General features: G+C 41.3%; 1 protein-coding gene across 1 annotated transcript in view; it reads right to left on the bottom strand.

Annotated features, from left to right (window-relative positions):
• Emb (embigin) overlaps nucleotides 1-20,311 on the bottom strand; it is a 55,947-nt gene that overhangs the window by 19,964 nt on the left and 15,672 nt on the right. The window contains exons 3-4 of the mRNA XM_052743321.1: nucleotides 8,104-8,296; nucleotides 7,797-7,885 (exon numbers count right to left, since the gene is read on the bottom strand). Coding sequence (XP_052599281.1) covers nucleotides 7,797-7,885; nucleotides 8,104-8,296 — 282 coding nt within the window. The remainder of the gene's footprint in view (nucleotides 1-7,796; nucleotides 7,886-8,103; nucleotides 8,297-20,311) is intronic.

Below are 20,311 nucleotides of genomic sequence, written 5' to 3'. Positions count from 1 at the left end.
CAGCACTTGGTGAGGCTCAAGAACCGATGGGAAACATGGTAACACCCCAATGTCTGAGGGCTGGTGGTTCACTTTAGGGAGCAGAGGACTCAGCAATGTTTTGGAAGGCGTGAATTAAAGATCTATAGATTAAGCATGGATCAGAACTTGCCTGTCCTTTTCTGAAGCCACAAGGTCCCTCCCTACCAAACCTAAAATGGAGTTGAGTCACACTTCTCAAGGCCCATATGGAAAAGCAGAAATGGTAGTTTTAAAGCCCTGATTCACTGACTTCTTGTACTGGGCTGAGCTCACTATTAGGTAAAAACTGCTCCGAAAAAGATTCTGAAGCCCAGCACTGGTCAGGGCCACAGTTTCCACTATCCCAGGCTCTCTGTCTTCTAGACACTCTATTTCTCAAACTTGGTATGTGTCTTAGTTAGGGTTTCTATTGCTGTGATAAAAGACCTTGACCAAAAGCAACTTGGGAAAGAAAGGGTTTATTTCAGCTTACAACTCTCAGGTCACACATAAAATTAGCTAGCACAGCATGCTTCTTTCTCAAGAAATTTCCTTTAGCAGGAAATTATGTGTTGAAATACAACCAAAAGATTGTCACATATCCACAAACCAAGAATCAAAAGTGGGAAAGCCAGGGCTGGAGAGATAGCTCAGCAGTTAAGAGCAGTGACTATTCTTCCAGGGGACCTGGGTTCAATTCCCAGCAACCACAAGGCAGCTCACAACTATCTGTAACTTCAGTTCTAAGGGACCTGATACCCTCACACAGACATACATGCAAGCAAAACACCAATGCATGTAAAATAAAAATAAATTAAAAAAAAAAGTGGGAAAGTCAAATTTTGGACTGAGGGTGGGGAAATAGGTAGAACTCTATTGTTCAGTAAAGCTCTATGATGGAGATGCTCGACACGTAACAGGCAGTGAGAAGGGGCTTTTTAAGAATCAGGTACCCTGTAAGAGCTGGCTAAGGAACCATGGATGGGCTATCAAACCAGCCCGTCTGAATGCTGAGATAAGTCTGCAGCCCAAACATTAGGCGACAATGCAGAGGCAGAGAAGCTGAAACGTTGAAACCAAAAGTCCTTTCTCTTGCTCTCTTCTGTGTCTTGACTGTCTCCTAGGCTAAAGGTCTGCCGATCAAGCAAGTCTGGCTCAAACAGAAGCCTTTTCGAAAGCTGCCCAGCTTCCATCTGCTCTGCTCAGGATGATTATCAACAGCATAGCTAGCTAGCTAGATGATAGATAGATAGATAGATAGATAGATAGATAGATAGATAGATAGATAGATAGATAGACAGACAGATAGATAGATAGATAGATTGTGGGTGTGTGTTTGTTTGTGATAGGGTCTCACTGGGTAGCCCTTGCTGGCCTAGAATTTGATATATAAACCAGGCTGGCCTTGAAGAGATCCACCCGCTTCTGCCTACAGAGTGATGAGATTAAAGGTGTGTGCCAGCACTCCTGACCCAGAAGTTTTTTGTTTTTTGTTTTTTTTTTTTTTCCTAAACTGTACTGGGGATCACAGTTTGTTCAGGGTTACTGCTCACATTTAGAAACATGTATTGATAAGGACAGGATGAAGGTATTCTAAGATATCATTTTAGTTTCAAAACTTTGAATAAAGTGGGACAGACTGGAGTCTCAGGACTGGAGGGTGCAAAGTCTAATTCAAACTAGAAAGGGGGGCTTGAATCTACCCAGCGAAAGTAACAGCTCTCCAAAGTGACGAAAATAAAGCTCTGTACTTGTGCATTCATAGGCTGGAACCCTGGCCCAAATGTCATGCTCATCTCAAGGGTAATTAGAAATGATCATATGAAGCAAAGACAGCTAAGACACCTTTAGGTGACTCTATTAGGCTACTTTTCCACACTTCATATCTGGAAAATTCTCAGGAAAGACAGATGACTGATCCAGAACCAGGCTCAACATATGCTATATTATCAAAATTTCACCATTACATTTTTGCATTTTCTGAGATTTTTGTTTTATTTTGTTTGGTTTGGTTTGTTTTTTTCAAAACAGGGTTTCTCTGTGTAACCCGGGCTTTCCTGAAACTCATTCTGTAGACCAAGCTGCCATCAAATTTAGAGATCCATCTACCTCTGCCTCCTGAATGCTGGGATTAAAGGTGTACGCCACCACTGCCAGGCTCATTATGAGATTTTTAATATTAATAAATGTTACCGAAGTTTTTTCTGTCTCTCATAAGATTTGGCCCACCACTAGGAACATTCATGCCATCATTCATGGGTGGGTGGGACATGATCCCCAGTGTATGAGCAGCTGCACCTCCACTCTCTTGCTCTGTCAGCAGGATATATTTTTCCATCATACTCATCAGCAACATTGTTGAGGGGTATTTGTACACTGTGTAACAGTGTAATGCTGTGATTGGTACAATAAACAGCTTAAATTGTAGGTGAGCGGTGGTGGCTCATGCCTTTAATCCCAGCACTTTGGAGGCAGAGGCAGAGGAATCTCGGAGTTTGAGGCCAGCCTGATCTACAGAGTGTGTTCCAGGACAGCCAGGGCTACACAGAGAAACCCTGTCTCAAAAAAAAAAAAAAAAGAATGATCTGGCTCATCAATTTACAGCACAAGATAAAACTGGCTTTTTATGCACATTTATTTGTAATACTAATAAGCAAAGATCATTCTCCCTAGGAAAAACCATAAGCAAACCATGTAGATAATATTTACAAAAATATACACTAATACATAAGCCTAACAAACCTAATAAAATAATAACTATGATATAAGTTGTTGTACAGACGCCTTTAAATTCTACTCAAATAAAATTATTTCTCCAAACAATATTCAATTTTAAATGAATTACGGAGAGTTATTATTTTTAGCAAGGAATCTCTGAAAGGACCCAAATTACTAATTTTATAAATGTCTTCAGGATATAGTGCATACTTAAAAGTTACATTAATGTTAAGTGGGCATTAAAAACAAATGAGTTGAATTAAACTGCTTCAAGCCAATTTTCAAAGGAGATATGCAATAGCTTTTTGCAGCCCTGCAAGATACGATTAAAACTGGTGATGGAGGGCTGGAGAGATGGCTCAGAGGTTAAGAGCACTGACTGTTCTTCCAGAGGTCCTGAGTTCAATTCCCAGCAACCACATGGTGGCTCACAACCATTTGTAATGAGATCTGGTGCCCTCTTCTGGCCTGCAGTCATGATGCTGTATACATAATAAATAAATAAATCTTTAAAAAAAAAAAAACTGGTGATGGAGGTAAGCGTGGTGGTACACGCCTGTCATCACTTGGGAAGCTGAAGAAGGAAAATCAGAAGTCAAATATCATCCTTGGCTACAGAGCAAGTTTGTACATAGCAAGTTTGAAACTAGTCTGGGCTACGTGAGACCCTGTCTCAAAAGTAAAGAAAAATAAAAAGCCTGTGGCTGGGAGGTCAGAGGCCCTGGAGGGAACCTATAACTGTAGTGTTGAATATGTGTTTTCACACTGCCATCTAAATATCTACATTTACACCCACATATCAGTGTTGCTCTCAGCCTTGGTAGAGGTTCTTTTTGCAACACATAGTGGTTAATACTCATCTCTATATATTTCTATATCAAACCCTCCAAGGACCTTGGAGTACCCCCTGAAAAATGAAGGTAGAAAAAATGTAAAAGCCAGAGAATAGGAAGGAATGCTGTAAAATGCTGCCTTCTAGACATGACAATCTGTACTCATAAAATCACAGAAGTTATGGGGACCTGCAACAGACATACACAAGATGGGCCCAGTGTTCCATCATGAATGGGATCCATATCATTGTACATATTTATTACTATACTCTATTTTTGTCCCTAACCACCCTGTCCACCTCCTAACTACTTTCTATCGACCTCCAAATAGTTTCTTCTGGTTTTATATTGCACATACATATTGCAACTTCTCTCTTTTTGCCCTACCCCTTCAGTGAGACCTCAACTGTAGACAAAGTTCAACACCCTTTGTGATAAGAACCATGAAGAAACTACGAATACAGGGCACATACCTCAGCACAACGAAAGCATTATGTATGGGAAATCTAGAGTCTTCACTATTCTAAATGGGGAAAAACCAGAAGTGATGAGATATAAGGGTCTCCACTCTCTCATTCAGTCTAGAACTGAAAGCCTGAGCTAGAAAAACAACACAAGAGAAAAAAATAAAGGGGACACAAATTCGGGAGAGGAGAGACTTAAAAGACCCTGTAGACGCCATTAGAAAATTAGAAAATTCTTAGATCTGATCAATATCTTTAACAAAATAGCAGACACAAAAATCAATATATATAATTAGCTTTTCATATGCCAATAACAAATATGCCAAGAAAGGAATCAACAAGACAATCTCACTCACAATAGCTTAAAAAAAAAAAAAAACCTAGAAATAACCTAAGGAGGTGAAAGACCTTTACACTGAAATCTTGAAGACACTGAAGGAGGAAACTGAGGAACATCCTGGGTGATGGGAGATGATCCGGGTGCTCATGGGCCAGTAGAATTAAAGATGTGAATGAAAATGGCTTCATGACCAAAATAGTCTACAGATCCCACAAAATCCTTATCATATCGCCAATGGAATTCTTCACAAAACTAACAAAGACAACCCTAACATTCATAGTGGAAGCGTCTACATTTTCTACTTTGTTCATGAGAAAGAAAAGAGGAAGGGGGTCGGAAGTAAGGGGGAGTGAAGGAGAAGGAGAAGAAAAGGGGGAACAGAAGAGAAGGGGGATAAAGGGAAGGCAAAGTAGCAAAAGAGGAAAGAAATTAATGAAGAAGTAAGGGAAGCAGGAGAATACACGGTGACTATTGCTGCACAAGTCAATCAGGCAAAGGGACAGAAGCTAAACCAGGAGCATACATAATGTAATCCAAGTATGACGGCAATTTCTGCAATTGCAAAGATCAAACGGTATAACTCCAAAGATGCATTATAACTTCCAAGTTGGAATAATTAAAAAAATAAGTCTTGAGTGTGAGTATACAGGGAACTTATGAGGGACATGGGAGTGGGCCAATTAGAAATCAAACAGCGAAGAAGCAGGCCATTCTGCTACGGATGAGCCCTGAGCACAGCATCCATGTGTGTCAGAGGCTACTCGGGCTTCAGAACTGTTAGGGAAAACTGAACACGAAGCAAAGACAAAAGCAGTTACTATGGCAACAGACTCCACTATCCAGATACCAGCAAACTGTGGTTCACTAATCTACCACAGAATGTTGGGATTTTCATGAAGGCAGTTGTCTAACTCAAACAATTAGTCTTTATTACAACACTGAGGCCTTCTAATGTTTTCTTTAATGATGAGAAAAATATTCTAATTGTTTATTCCCATGAGGAAGAGATGGATGTCATAATTGTGTTTGTATAAAAATTGCTTTGATAAAATGCTACTGGATGGCATTTCAGTCACCAATGAAACAAGATAACATGAAGGAGCTGAAACATCCCCATCCCCGGTGGAAAGGGTAACTGGAGAAGAGTTGAGAGAAATCAAGAACCTCCATGAAAACTCACAGTAGATGGTTTAGTAGAAACTTAGCAGATTTCAATTCATTCCCTAAAACACTGGAAATCATGGACCCTGATACTGAAAGAATTCTACTCAGAGATGAGAATGTTCATCCTAAATTATCTGCTTATCAGCAAATCTATGGTAACAAAACCAAAACCAAAGTGAGCAAATCACCATGGGCATGCTTCCAAAGAAAGACCTCAACAAGTCTAGGCTCTTCCAGAAGTATTCCAGGGTCCAGCATTATTCTCAGGAGCCAACAACACCCTATGTTGTGGCTCTGCAGACCATCCAGTAGGTCAAGTTCAGTAAACAGAAGGTACTGATAGTGATATACTTAATGGGAGTGTCTTCTTTATTAACAAAATAATTTATGAAGGTCAAAAAAAAATTCGTTAAGCAGAGTGGGGGTGCATGCCTTTAATCCCAGCATTCAGGAGGCACAGGCAAGTGGATCTCTATGAGTTCAAGGCCAGCCCGGTCCACAGAACAAATTCCAGGACAGCCAGGGCTACACAAAGAGAAACCCTGTCTCAAAAAACAAAACAAAGCAAAACAAAATGGGTGTGGTTTAGGCTGCTATTATAAAGGTCAAATATTAAAAAATAATAATGTACAAAATAAAAAGTTACAAGTTAAATATAATAAATTATAAAATTAGAAATATTTTAAAATTAAACTTAGCAGTGCATAAGTGTGCTGTGTTTAAAAACAAAACAAAACTCTACAGTAGCACACAGTAGTCAGGCTTCAAATCACTCACCTCTCCTTTGCCAGATCAATTCCAGTCCAGCAAATTTATCCACAGAAAGTGCTCTTCTCACATGGACCACTTCCATTTTTTATGCTGTGTTTTTATATATTTAGACAAACACATGCCTTTCTTTGTGTTACACTTGCATTCAGCACAGTGACCTCCTAGATATATCTAGGTCTACTGACAGATACTTAATGCCCTTCATTCATCTGAAGAATAGTCCTTCTGCAATTTAGATCTGGTTCCTGTCCTCACTGTCCTTTATCAGCAAAGCTGAGGAAAAGTTCTCTTGTAATATTAATAGAATCACAAAAGCCTAAGGCTGTCATAGCTGTCTCCTTTAATTCAACAGCTGAATGAGACAGAGGAAAGAGCTACTGAGAAACGTACTCCAAATGCCAGACACGCACTGGCAGGAGCAGATATAGTTCTAGTCTAGGAATAGCAGACTCTGCCACACAGCCAAGGTCTGTGGTAGGCTACACTCTCCCCAGGCTTACACTGAACACCGAGGCTGAAATTACCCCATGATGCAGTTCACGAGTAGCATCTTGTTTCTGGAAGACCCGTGACTGTGTTCCGAAATGCTCACACTTGATGACTCAAAACTCAGGGACCACTGTGCATCACAGAGGTATATGGGACTTTGATAGTCCTCTGAATGCAAAGTTTTAAAGCCACTGATACATAATATCAAACTATAATATCTCAGTCTGGGAACATAGTAACTCACAATCCAGATGACTTAGAGATGCTGTAACATCTTTTAGGCCACCAACCAGCTTCTAAATCATGACACAGGAGATCTATTACTAGTTATGAATGCTCGGCCTTATCTTGGCTGTTATTATAATCTGTTTCTCTTCATCTACTTTTGCCTTGGGGCTTTTTACCTTTCTGTATGTCCTACTTTCTTGCTTCTCATGTCGTCTGGCTGGCAGCTGCCTCGTTTCTGACCCCAGCTGCCTCTTTTTTTTTCTCCCTCATTCTCTTCTATTCTTCCCTCCCCGCCCAAGCCTAGATTTCTCCTCCTACTTATTCTCTCTGCCCGCCAGCCCCGCCTATCCCTCTCCTGTCTAGGTATTGGACGTTCAGCTTTTTATTAGACCAATCAGTTGCCTTAGGCAGGCAAGGTGAAACAGCACCACTTCTTTACATAATTAGACAAGTGCAGCAGAAACAAATGTAACACACCTACACTTCGTTAAAGTAATATTCCGAAACAGAGGGCTCAATTAACAAATAAATTTAAGACATTTATAGAAGTTATGAAAACCTTGGCAGCTGGCCTTTTGAGCTAAAATTTGTATTTTAAACAGAGATAAAAGAAAAAGAAGAAAGGGGTGGGTTGGGAAAGGCAAGAGCATGGTCAAGGTTACCTCTTGGGACTCAATGCAAAGTAAATGACTTTCTTTCAGCTGAACTACATTTATTACTATAGTAATTACATAAAATACCAGGGGCATAGAAATCTAAGGACATAATGCTGAAGTTATAGATACTGACCTCTGATATTAAATGTTCCTCTGAGCTCCTCTTTTCCATTCAAGAAACAAGAATAATTTCCCATTTGTTTGCTATTAAAAATGATGAACCTGGAGATAATTAGAGTTATTAATACAAGCTTACTTCTTACAAACATTTAACAAAAATGAGGTCATTAATCCAAATTTTAAAACAGAGATAATTCTATAAACAGGAAAATTAGAATATTAGCATAACATTCAAATGACTGCAAAGGAAAAATCCTTAATCAGTAGAAAGTTGCGTAGAAACTGGCTATGGCTGGCAGTCTATACCCTTATGTACATACCTGTACTGACTGTACAAAGTGTTTCCCACTTTAGTGGTGTTGAAAACATCAAAATTCTCAAGAAATTCATCATCTTTTTTCCAAGTCACATTCACTGAATTTAAATCCCCAGATGTCGTGAACTGGCATATGAGTTCCAGGTCAGAAGGCCTTTCCAAAGTAATGTTTTTTTCTACTGGGGCGCTGGACTGTTCTGTTCATCACAAAAGAACAAGAAAATGTGTTACGAAAAGTTATATTTGTAGGCAAATTCAATATGTAGCTCTGTATACATGAATACCTTTTATAAATAACACGTGTACAAACCACTTACATTTTCAACAGCAGTCTACTGATAGTTACTTAATGCCCTTCATTCGTCTGAAGAATAGTCCTCTGCAATTCAGATCTGGTTCCCTTCTGGTTCCCTTCCTCACTGTCCTTTATTGGCAAAACCGAAGAAAAGTTCTCTTGTGATATTAATAGAATCACAAAAGCCTAAGGCTGTCATAGCTGTCTCCTTTAATTCAACAGCTGAATGAGACAGAGGAAAGAGCTACTGAGAAAAGTACTCCAAATGCTGGGATACACACTGGCAGGAGCATACCGAAGCGTTGATTTACCTCTGCTTGGTAAGTGTATACCCTTGGCAGTTACTGAGAAATTGGAATCAATGTGCTATCTCTGTCACTCTCCATCATCATAAAAACATGGAGAATTGTTTTGGCTATCCTGGGTCTATTGAATTTCCATATAAACTTCAAGATAATTTTTTTTTTTCCAGTCAGGCAGTGGTGGCACACGCCTTTAATCCCAGCACTTGGGAGACAGAGGCAAAAGAAATCTCTGAGTTCAAGGCCAGTCTGGTCTACAGAGCAAGTTCCAGGACAGCCAGGGTTACATAGAGAAACCCTATCTTGGAAAACCAAAAGAAAAAAAAAAAAGAAAAAAAATTTTTTTCCCCCAGTGTCCGTGACTAACTGCATTGAAATTTTGATGGTGAGTGCACTGAATCTGTAGCCTGCCTTTGCTAGGGTGGCCGTTTTCACAACTCTCATCCTACTAAACATGAACATGGGAAGTCCTTCTGTCTTCTGGCATCTTCAATTTCTTCCCTCAGGGCCTTCAGATTTTCATTGTACAAGTTGTTCACTTCCTTGGTTAGATTTATTCCAAGATATTTTAATTTCCGAGGTTAATATTAGTGACATTGTTTCCCCGACTTTTTTTCTCAGTGTGTTTATCACCAATATATAGAAAAACTACTGATTTTTTGTTTGTTTTAACTCTGTATCCTGCTACTTTGCTGAATGTGTTTATCCAGTGTAGTTTTCTGGTAGTCTTTATGGTCTTTTAAGAATCATATCATCTGCAAATAAAGTACTTGGACTTCTTCCATTCTTGATGTCTGTATCTCCTTCATCTCTTTCACTTAACATCAAGTACTATGTTGAACAGGAGGACAGGGGAGTGTTTCTATGTCCTTGTCTTATTCCCGATTTGGGTAGAAATGCTTTTTCTCTGTTTAGGATCATGTTGGCCCATGTCAGGTATGGGTGACCTCTATTGGAGTGTTGGCCAGTGACAGAGACTATTGTCATTGCTCTTGGTTATGCTCCAGAGCTTGACAATAAAATCCTATTGCTGAGGACATCCTATATTTGAGTCATGAAATCAAAAAACAGCTGGCATTGACCTGGAAGCTTCACCCCTACTGGCTGGCTTTCATAGTGCTGATAGGTGCTATGCATACTACTTACTGGAGGAGGAAAGAAATCAGTCTGGTCCAGCTGTGGAAGCTGCAAGCTAAAATTACAACCAGCCCAGCAGGATCTACCAACCGGGACAACAGTGGCATGAATATGATGGGAGTAACCAGTGGCTGAGTGACAAGATTTAAGGCCTGCTCCTCAAAATGAAACCTATACCTGGCACCATCATCAGGTCCAAGAATCCGTGCCTACACAAGTTAGAGGCTCTAGGCGAGAACCTACTACTCTTACTCCGCCAATGGGGCACAGTGTTAAACTTGCTCCCTATGGATTCTCACTATCCTTGTGCTGGTCTGAAAGATAAATATCCCCCTCATCTGGTCTCCAGCCAGTAGAGACCTTGCTGGGGTAAACATGTCACCAACGGTGGGCTTTGAGAGTATGTCACTATGCCCTGGGAACACAAGACTTTATCCCTGGCCCCTTTCTATACCTCCCAGTTTCCTGACCACAAGGAAGTGAGCAACTTCATTCCAACTTATTTTTCTGCTATGATGTTCTGCCTGACTGTGATCCAGAAACAATGGAGCTAGCCAAACCTCTCAGACCAGAGGCAAAATAACTCCTTCCTCCTGTAAGTTGTTGCTCTTATGGATTTATCACAGAAAGATATTATCTAATATATTAATAAAAATATGAATACACAAATATACATACATGTGCTTTTGAAGTGGTCCAGAATATAACAACAAAAAACTTATTTTAAACAAAAAGTATTTGAGCAGGGCAGTGGTGGCGTACGCCTTTAATCCCAGCACTTGCGAGGCAGAGGCAAGTGGATCTCTGTGAGGTCGAGGCCAGCCTGGGCTACTGAGTGAGTTCCAGGAAAGGTGCAAAGCTACACAGAGAAACCCTGTCTCAAAAAATTAAAAAAAAAAGCATTTGAGTGCCTGAAATCTTTTAAGTAGGCAGTGAGTCTTCCCCAAAACACTCAGAATGGCTTGCTTGTCGAGAAAGTCCCCTCCTCAGGGCAAAGGAACACTCAGTAACAGGGAATTCTTACACCATGCATGAGCCTACCTGGCCGCACAACTATCACATGTCCTATCATTTCTCCTACAGATGATTTATCTTTACAAAAGTCCTTTTTCCTTTCCCAGAAATGACTTTTCTCTCCCTCTTCTTCCGCTATTAAGATGTTAAACACATAAACGTGGAGAAAAATGATGTTAAACAAAATGTCAAGAACAAGAACTTAAATTGAAACAGTTTATTTGCGTAGACTGAAGAAATGCTGACTTTATACAAGAACAGAGTGGAATAGAATCCCAGTTTGCTTTCCGTTGCCGGGATAAAATTTTCTGACCAAAAGCAACTTAGGAAAGAATGGATTCATTTGGCTTATAGATTATATCCATCATCAAAAGAAGTCAAGGCAGGAACCAGGCAGGAACTGAAGCAAAGACCACAGAGGAATGCTGCTGACTGGCTTGCTCCTCTGGGCTTGATCAGCTTGTTTTCCTATAAAACCTAGTACCATCTACCCAGAGCTAACATCACCTGTATCAATGATCAATAAAGAAAATGCCTCCCAGATCCACCCACCGGCCAATCCAAAGGTGGCACCTCCTTCACTGAGGCTCCCTCCTCTCTCCTCTCTCCTCACCCTAGTTTGTATCGAGTTGGCAAAAATCCAACAACACAAATAGCATTTTCAGAGGTTGAGAAGGGTGGGTGCAGGGGAGGGCAAAGGACAGTTAACAGGTATTGTGGTCTGTATGGATAGACATTCTAATGCTCTATACATGAGGATGATAATCGCATGATACAAGAAACTGTGTACTTCATAAAGGCTACCAGATTTTGAATTCTTCCCAAAACATGACGTATGTTTGAGGTGGGGACGGATTTGCCAGTTACCCTAACTCGATTATCCTGTACTGTGAAAAGGTCTCTTAAGAAGCCATATTCATACTGAAGAACATCTAGACAAGTTGACTCTGGCTGATTAGAACACCATCTGTCCATTAGCACAGATGGAGTTTGCAAATCAAAATGCAAAGTTATGTGGGGCCATCTTTATTTCCTTCAGTAACCACTCACTGGCCACCACTGCATTTGACCTAGCAGCCCTGTGACTTCTAGATAAAAATCTTAGATGGACAGCAAATCTTGACCCACTGCTAATCTCTACCAACCTGAAAACTAAGAATAGAGTAACATGAGAATCCTAGCAAAGATGCCCACCCCACTCTGATAATAAGTCTCTCGCTGATGGCTGTATCAATGTTACAGGAAATACATTGGCTCGTGGCTTTCTTTTGTTCTGTGACTTCAGAAGTTTATATATGTTCTTCCACTAGGGAATACTTCATTTCTGGTAACTTGAATCTGTATTCTGGGGCACCATGGTCTCTCATAACTGTCTCAAAAAGAAAGAAAGAAAGAAAGAAAGAAAGAAAGAAAGAAAGAAAGAAAGAGAGAGAGAGAGAGAGAGAGAGAGAGAGAGGGAGGGGGGGGAGGGAGGGAGGGAGGGAGGGAAGAAGGAAGGAAGGAAGGAAGGAAGGAAGGAAGGAAGGAAGGAAGGAAGGAAGGAGAAAGGAAGGAAGGAAGAAAGGAAGAAAGTATTCCTTTAAAGCAGAGTTGTTATTTTAGATTGACAGTATATGCATACTGAAATATCTCACTGTATCTGGTAAGCCGTATGATTATTCTACCAATTAATGTTTCTAACCTCAAAAAAGATTATGCATGATACAAATCCTAACTGTTCCCTTAAGTCACTCTTTTCCAGTGACTACGATAATTATAATTAAACCTATCTCTTTCTTTAGCAATCTGTCTTTGGTTGGTTGATTTCTAGGAACTTAAGAAGGTAAAGATCTTCCTACCCATAAATCTGGCTACATTGATGAGATAAATAGGACTCTTGACCAGTCCTGCTCATCCAGAGTCTGTAGCTAGTAAGTCAAGACCTCAGACCAAGGCAAGGTTTATTTAGTGGTGGGAGAGCTCCACAGTGGCCAGTTCCTGTGTTGCACTTAGATATCCATTTGCCTGTAGGAGAGCTCCAGTGACAATACCAAAACAAACCTGTGTCTTGTTTCTAACTATGCGACTAACTAATCAAATGAAAGGGAGAGAAAACTTTCTCCTTGTGGAGTCTCAGCAAATCAGTAAGAAGAAAATTTACACACCTACTGAACTCCAGCCAAGGAATTCTATATCAGCCAGCCTGGCCACCTCAGACCCAGACCCATGGTGTAAGAGCACCCACCAACTCCTCGACACCTGGGAGGAAGCTGGAGGGGGAGGGGAAAGGTTCTGAAATGGACTGTCTGATTTCCGGTTATTGGAAGTAGAGACAAAAAGAGCTTATTAAACTGTACCCCAGGAGAGCAGTCAACGAAATCTAGAATGTGGAGACATCCTGCAGGATGAAGGATCGGGTTCTTTCCTGCAGGTAAGTTAAAAATGGGAGAAGCAATATGTTTTGGAAACCTGGGGTGACGCATACATACCTTAAAAAAAATGTCTTTTATAAGCTAAATATTGTGTGAGTTCCAGGACAGCCAGTGCTACACTGAGTAACCCTGTCTGGAACCCACACCCCACAAAAGCTAAATACTGTACTTGGGGGTGTCCTATTTACTGTACTTGGGAAATGAAACATTATAGAAAAACAAGGAAGCTTCTACACAAAGAGAACAATGACAGTCTGAAGGATAGGACACTATTATATGAACTCATTTCCCAAACCTTCTAGTTCATTCTTAAGGATTGCAGAGCCAAAGACAAGAAAAATGGACAGAATTTTAAGTGAGGTACCTGAGGACATTTAACTACACTTAAAACTGCACAAAGTGCTTTCTTAAGTAGTACCAGGGATGGAGCTTGCAAATGGAGATGGGTAGCCGGAGTGTAGCCTGAGCGTAGCCTGAGCGTAGTCAGAGGAAAGGGCTGTGTGAGAAGACTGGAAAAGTAACTGCTATTTAACTGTGAGATTGCTGAACTGAACTTACGCCTCTCCCAGATACTGAGAGGCCTTAAGAACAGTCAAATTATATAGGGGGAAACAGAGTACATAAAATTGAAGGAATTTTCACATTCCTGCATATCTGCTGAGAGCCACCTACATACCAGAATTATAGTAGGGACTGGTAATGAGAAGGTATTTGGAGGTCAACTAGATTTAGTTTTGAGATTCTGTTTTCTATACATTTTTCTCACATGTAGCTCTGGGTACTCTCAAAATTGAGTTGTCTTAGTAAAACTTTACCTCTGTCAATTTCTTCAAAAATTAACTATTCTGTCTGGGTTTTTTTTTTCCTATATTTCTTTCAATACTGTGTATTCTGTCATCTTATACTGCACAAAATGTTCTTTCTGACATTAAAAATAGCCTAGCATCAGCAAGATGGCCCATCTAGCTTCAGTACCCCACGGTAGAAGAGATGAAAACTCCCACAAACTGTCCTCTGACCCACACAACATGGTATGCACACAAACATACACACTGAATGCATTAATTTTTTAATTTAATATCTAAATTATTTAACTTAATGATTTTCCCCCAAAGCTCACATTTTTAGTTTTTATGTATGAGTGCTTTACCTACATGTATGAATGCATACTGTGGGTGTGTGTGGTACCCTCTGAGGCCAGAAGAGGGTGATGGGTCCTCTGGAACTGGAGTTAGAAACAGTTGTAACCTGCCATCTGGGTGCTGGGAATTGAACCAGGCAGGGTCCTCTACAAGACCAGCATGTGCTCTTAACTGCGGAGCCATCTCTCAGTCCCCCAAAGCTCACATTTATCGTATCTGTTGTCTACAAAATATCAGATATGGCCAAGGTCTTCCATTCTCTGGAACTCCCTTTGCTTCTATTTCACTCTCGGTAAACTTTAACGCATGCCCGGCAAACCACGTCCTTTCAATGGCTCCTTAAGAATTCAAGCTCTGGGGGATTTTGCTTTCTGGCCCTTTCACGTCTCAGTTTGGCTGGCGCTCTGGTGCTGAATGCAATGATTAACCTCTAATATCCTTAAAACATTTTATTTGAAAGACACAGTTCCACTGAAAGGTCATTCTTGATCACTGACCCAGGGTTCCACGTGCTCTCTGAGCATCTAAACCCGGATACCCAAAGGAACTTCAAACCCAGTCTTTCCTAGAGTGGTCCAAGAGCTGCTTGCTGACTGCAGATACAATGTGAACAGCCTGCATGCCTTCTCCACCATGCGGGTCTGGACCCTCAAACTGTGAGCCGAAATAAACATTTCTAGTCGCTTTTGTCAGAGATTTTGGTACAGCAAAAAAAAAAAAAAAAAAAAAAAAAAAAAAAAAAAAAAAAAAAAAAAAAAAAAAAATCACTATCCATTGATTAGATACCTTTCATTTTCAAAGCAAAGGGTCTCTGTAATGGATATCAATTGTTGTTTTAGTTTGGTTTTTATTTGTTTGCTTGGGGTTGTTCAGGGTGGTGTGCATGTGTGCGTGCATGTATGTGTGCGTGCATGTATGTGTGTGTGCGTGCGTGTATGCATGTGTGTATGAGTGTGTGTGTGTGTGTGTGTGTGTGTGTGTGTGTGTGTGTGTGTGTGTGTGTTTTGCTGGAGAGCCATCTACATCCTTGTACACCCAAGGCTGCTAGCAAAGTCTCTACCACCAACTATATCCTGAGCCCGCCCCCCAGTTTCCTTGCCTCATGTCCTTCTTATGTCATCAAAGCGGGCTGATGACACACAGGAAGTCTACAAAAGGCAGTAATGCCGGTGGAGCGTGCTCGGTAAGCACGTTCACTCTCACTGGCTCGGTTGGGAAAGTGATAAAAGCCCGTGGGAGGGGCTGAAAGTTGCACGTTGACTGCATCAGTTAGTCTTCACGACCGTGTCTATGAGGTAAGCCACCACTTCTCTTTCAACGATGAGGCAAACAGGAGACTTTCTCACCCAAGGTGACACATCAAGACACAGACAACACAACTTCAAATGTCAGCGTGGCTAAGTCTAGATTCCCTCCCCCCCCAACCAACAGTACCCACATATGCTCAAAGATCCAGAATTCTTATGAAAACACCATCAACTTCTTCTCCATCAGACTGTTCCAATTCAAGATTTCAAAGGAAATAATGGAAGCCAAAGGAAGCTTAAAGTATAGCAATATACCACAGTGAGCAAAATGCTAGCTGACGCTGGAATGAACACATTTAAGGCATTCCCATTCTCAACTAAATGTTCTTCCATGGTGTGAACTATAGCATGGCCTTTCTACACCCTTGCTTCACTGTTTCCTGTGACATTTTTGCAGCTTGCCTTCCTTCCTGCCAAGGAATCACAGCATCAAATCTACAAAGAAAATTCTGCCCCTTCCCTGAAAAATCTTTTGGGGTTAACCAAGAAACTCAATGTGAGCTTAAGAAACAACATTTCAACTTCCCTACGATTGCACAAGGGTAACACATCTCCGCCGTCTTAAAGTTCTGCAAAAACACCCATGACATCTACAGCTCTGAGTGTAGAAATGGGTTCAGTTTCTGAAATATATTAAAAATTCTGTGATTCCAGAACTTTGGAGGCTGAGGCAGGAGATTCACAATTTTAAGGCCAGCCTAGGCTACATACCAAGAATTTATCTCTGACAAGAATTATAAAATAAAAACACAATTCATAATATTATTAATATTAATCCAAGGTAATAATTTATAGCTGCCTAAATATTCTCTTGTATTCATATGGTCTTGGTAGAAACTTTCAGCAACTTGCCACCTTAAGAGGAATAATGGGTACATCTACTCTGACCATTTAGAACCCAGTATCTTCAACAATATTACTAGAAATTGCTACATAAAACAGTGCTTTCGAATATGCTTTAAAAGTTTAATAAATTGAGGCATTCCCTCCTGGAGGGAGCAAGGCAGCTTATAAGACTTCAGAAGTCAGCTGAACAGTGGGTAGCAAATGCCTTTAACTCCAGTCCTTGGAAGGCAGAGGCAGATGGATCTCTATGAGTTCAAGGCCAGCCTAGTCTACAGAGCGAGTTCCATGACAGCCAGGGATACACAGAGAAACCCTGTCTCAATAATAATAATAATAATAAAATAATAATAATAATAATAAATTAATTTTTTTAAAAAAAAAGAACTTCAGAAGCCACCAAAACTTAGAAAGTCCTAGAAACTTGGAAAGTGAGAAGATTCACACACACACACACACACACACACACACACACACACACACACACACACACATGTTATAGGCATGGTTAAACAGCTGCTAGGTATGACTTCTGTTGAGCTTTCCTGCAAGTTGGGCAGAGAGCTCCAGGGTTCCACCTTCTGCAGAGGAGGGAGACTGCAGGGCCAGGCAAGCTTTGTCAACTCACTCTGTCCAGGGAGAAAGTGTCCAGAGGGGAGGGGAGCCACGGCAAGCTTTCTGGGGAAGAAAGTGTGGAAGGCAGACGGTCTGTAACCTAATAGGCTTCCATCCGGGGCTGAGAACAGCATAGCCTGGCTCTGTACCCTGCGAGCCTGGGCCATCCCACTCTTTGTCCTGGAACTGGAAGTCATTCTTATACACGCTCCCCTCCCTTTTCATTTACAAAACAGGAATCTCCATGCCACTAACGTGTGTGTCTCCAATTTCTTACCTACTTCAACCTTCTCTACCTTGATGGGACATTTCAAGTTTGCACACTGTCTTAGATTGCTTTCTTTTTTTCTCTCTTTTTCTTCTTAAGATTACTTCAGTTATTTAGTTATTTCTCTCAGGTTGCTGTCTACTGCTGTGGTAGACACCATGACCAAATGCAGCCTGGGGAGGAAAGAGTTTATCTGGCTTTCGTGTCCTGATCACAGTAAGTCAGGGCAGGAACTCTAAAAGCAGGAACTGTTGAAGCAGAGACCGGAGGAGTGCCGCTTCCTGGCTTGCTCCCCATGACGGGCTCAGCTTGCTCAGTCTGCTGTGTTACAGCACCCGGAAACACTCCAAGTTGTCCCCTGACTTCTGCATATACTCTGTGGCACTCACATATGCACCTGTATGCATGAACGCATGCACGTTAATAAATGTAGAAGAAGTTTTAAAAAAAAGTTTGAAGTGAAGGGTAAAAACTATGAAGGCAACAGGTGAAATGTCTACAGGAACTTGACTACAAAAATTACTAGGTGGGGAAAAAAGCCTCTGGGTCTGTATGGTGCTTACTGTGCAAGTATTAAGACCTGAGCTTGAGTTCCTACCACCCAAATAAAAAAAACAGGGTGCAGTGGGACATGCTGCTAGTCCTTAGGCTGGGGAGAGAAAGACAGGAGGGTCCTGGGGCTTCATGTCCAGCCAATCAAGCCAATTAGCAAGATCCAGGCTCAATGAGAAATCCTGTCTCAAAAAGAAGGTAGAAAGGGGCTGGAGAGAGGGCTCAGCGGTTAAGAGCACTTCTTGCTTTTCCAGTAGGCCCAGGTTCAATTCCCAGCACCCACACAGTGGCTCAACTGTCTGCAACTCTTGTTCCAGGGGATCCAATGCCCTCTTCTGGCCTCCACCAGCACCAGGAGAGACATACATGCTGAAGAGACATACATGCAGGTAAACACCCATAAACATTAAAAATAAAGGGCTGGAGAGATGGCTCAGCAGTTAAGAGCACTGACTGCTTTTCCAAAGGACCTGGGTTCAATTCCCAGCACCTACATGGAAGTTCACATCTGTCTGTAACTCCAGTTCCAGGGGATCTGACACTCTCACATAGACATACATGCAGGCAAAACACCAATGCACATAAAATAAAAATAAATAAATTATAAAAAAAATTAAAAATATAATAAAATAAAAGTAAGGTGGAGAAAGTTCAAGGAAGCCAGTCAACATTGACCTCTGATTTCCATGTGCAAATGCACACACACACACACACACACACACACACACACACACACACACAGAAAAAAACTATGCAAAAATATTTTAACTTTTACAAAAAGCACACACAGAAATAATGTTCCGTATTCCTCCCTCTTTTCTATCAAATTTTAAGAACAAATAGCAAAATTAATAAAAGATATTAATAGACAAATATACGTAGGCATGAACAAAAACCGACAACACAAAGGAAAGACACGATGGCTTCTTCATTTTAGCTCCGTTCAGTGTTAAAAGCACAAGGCTCCTATCACTGCCAATTAAAGAGAGTAAATTACAAAAGTCTCCCAAAGCCCCCCAAAGTCCCCTGATTATTCATAGACACAAGCCCACCCCAGAGAGGTCTGGTTCAATCCAAAATGTTATGCCTAACTCCAAAATGCCAATTAAAACAGTGCTTCAACTTTACCGCTCACAAAGAACCAAGTTCAAAGAGTCTGATAGTATCTCGTGTTAGTGCAGACACAGGGACAGCTAGGCTCCCATGTGGGTGCGGAAAAGAACAAGCTGTTCGGCTATTCCGGAGGAGAATTTCTCAGTCTTCTATCAGAACGGCACATCATTTCTAACGCAGTAATTCTGCTTCACAGTATTCGTTATGAAAAGCATGCAAAGCTATACCCCAGGAGTTATCTGGAGGGTGTTCACTGTGACATGATTTATAACAGAAAAATGTGTGCGAGCAAGCTCCCCAAGAGAAAATATCCTAACCAACTAGTCCACTAATACTGTTTGTACAAGTAAAGAAAACAGTCTAGCAGCAGATGTCTCCTATGGCTAGATCACCAAGAACTCCTGTTGAAAGACAAAACACATGTCTCTTCCATTTTCTTTTCTTTTTTTTTTTTTTCCCCCGGAGACAGAGTTTCTCTGTGTAGCTTTGCGCCTTTCCTGGATCTTGCTCTATAGACCAGGCTGGCCTCGATCTCACAGAGATCCCCCTGCCTCTGCCTCCCGAGTGCTGGGATTAAAGGCATGCGCCACCACCGCCTGGCCCGTGTCTCTTCCATTTCCAACAGTTCCTCTCTTGTGTCTCCACAGAGTATTTGTGCAGTGTGGGTCTGCAGTGGCTAAGCCTAGTGCTCCTTGGTGGAGTATGTCAGGGGTGCTTTGAAGCTCTTTGCATGCCTGGTGTCACATTCTCAGCATTCGATGCACAGCCTGGGCGGAGGAGGCAGCCTTCCTACAGCGTTCTTCATTGCTTTCCTGCGGAAGACACCTGCCAGGGCTCCTTCTGGGTTCGTTCTCAGCTTGGAGGCACCTAGATGGTGCAACTATTAAAAATTTGCACCCCCAAACCTCTCTGAGGTGGGCTCATGTCTATGAATAATCAGGGGACTTTGGAGGACTTCTTTTGTATTCTCCTCTCTTTGGCAGTGATAGGAGCCTTGTGCTGTTAACACTGAACGGAGCTAAAATGAAGAAGCCAACTCATCCTCCCTCTATGCCATCAGCTGATGCTCTTTCCCTTTGGTCAAATCTTCCACTGTGTGTCACCAGGGAGGATCAGTTTTCTGAGACTTCTACTTACTACTCCTACCTTTGTGTGGTCACAGCTGTGTCTCTGTATGACTCTAAAAACTGAAGCATCATGGCCGGAACACAAG

This window comes from Peromyscus californicus, unplaced genomic scaffold (genome assembly GCF_007827085.1).
Source record: "Peromyscus californicus insignis strain IS unplaced genomic scaffold, ASM782708v3 Scaffold_18__1_contigs__length_77618521, whole genome shotgun sequence".
In the NCBI taxonomy this organism is placed as follows: Eukaryota; Metazoa; Chordata; class Mammalia; order Rodentia; family Cricetidae; genus Peromyscus; species Peromyscus californicus.
This window is presented reverse-complemented; position numbering and strand designations above follow the sequence as displayed.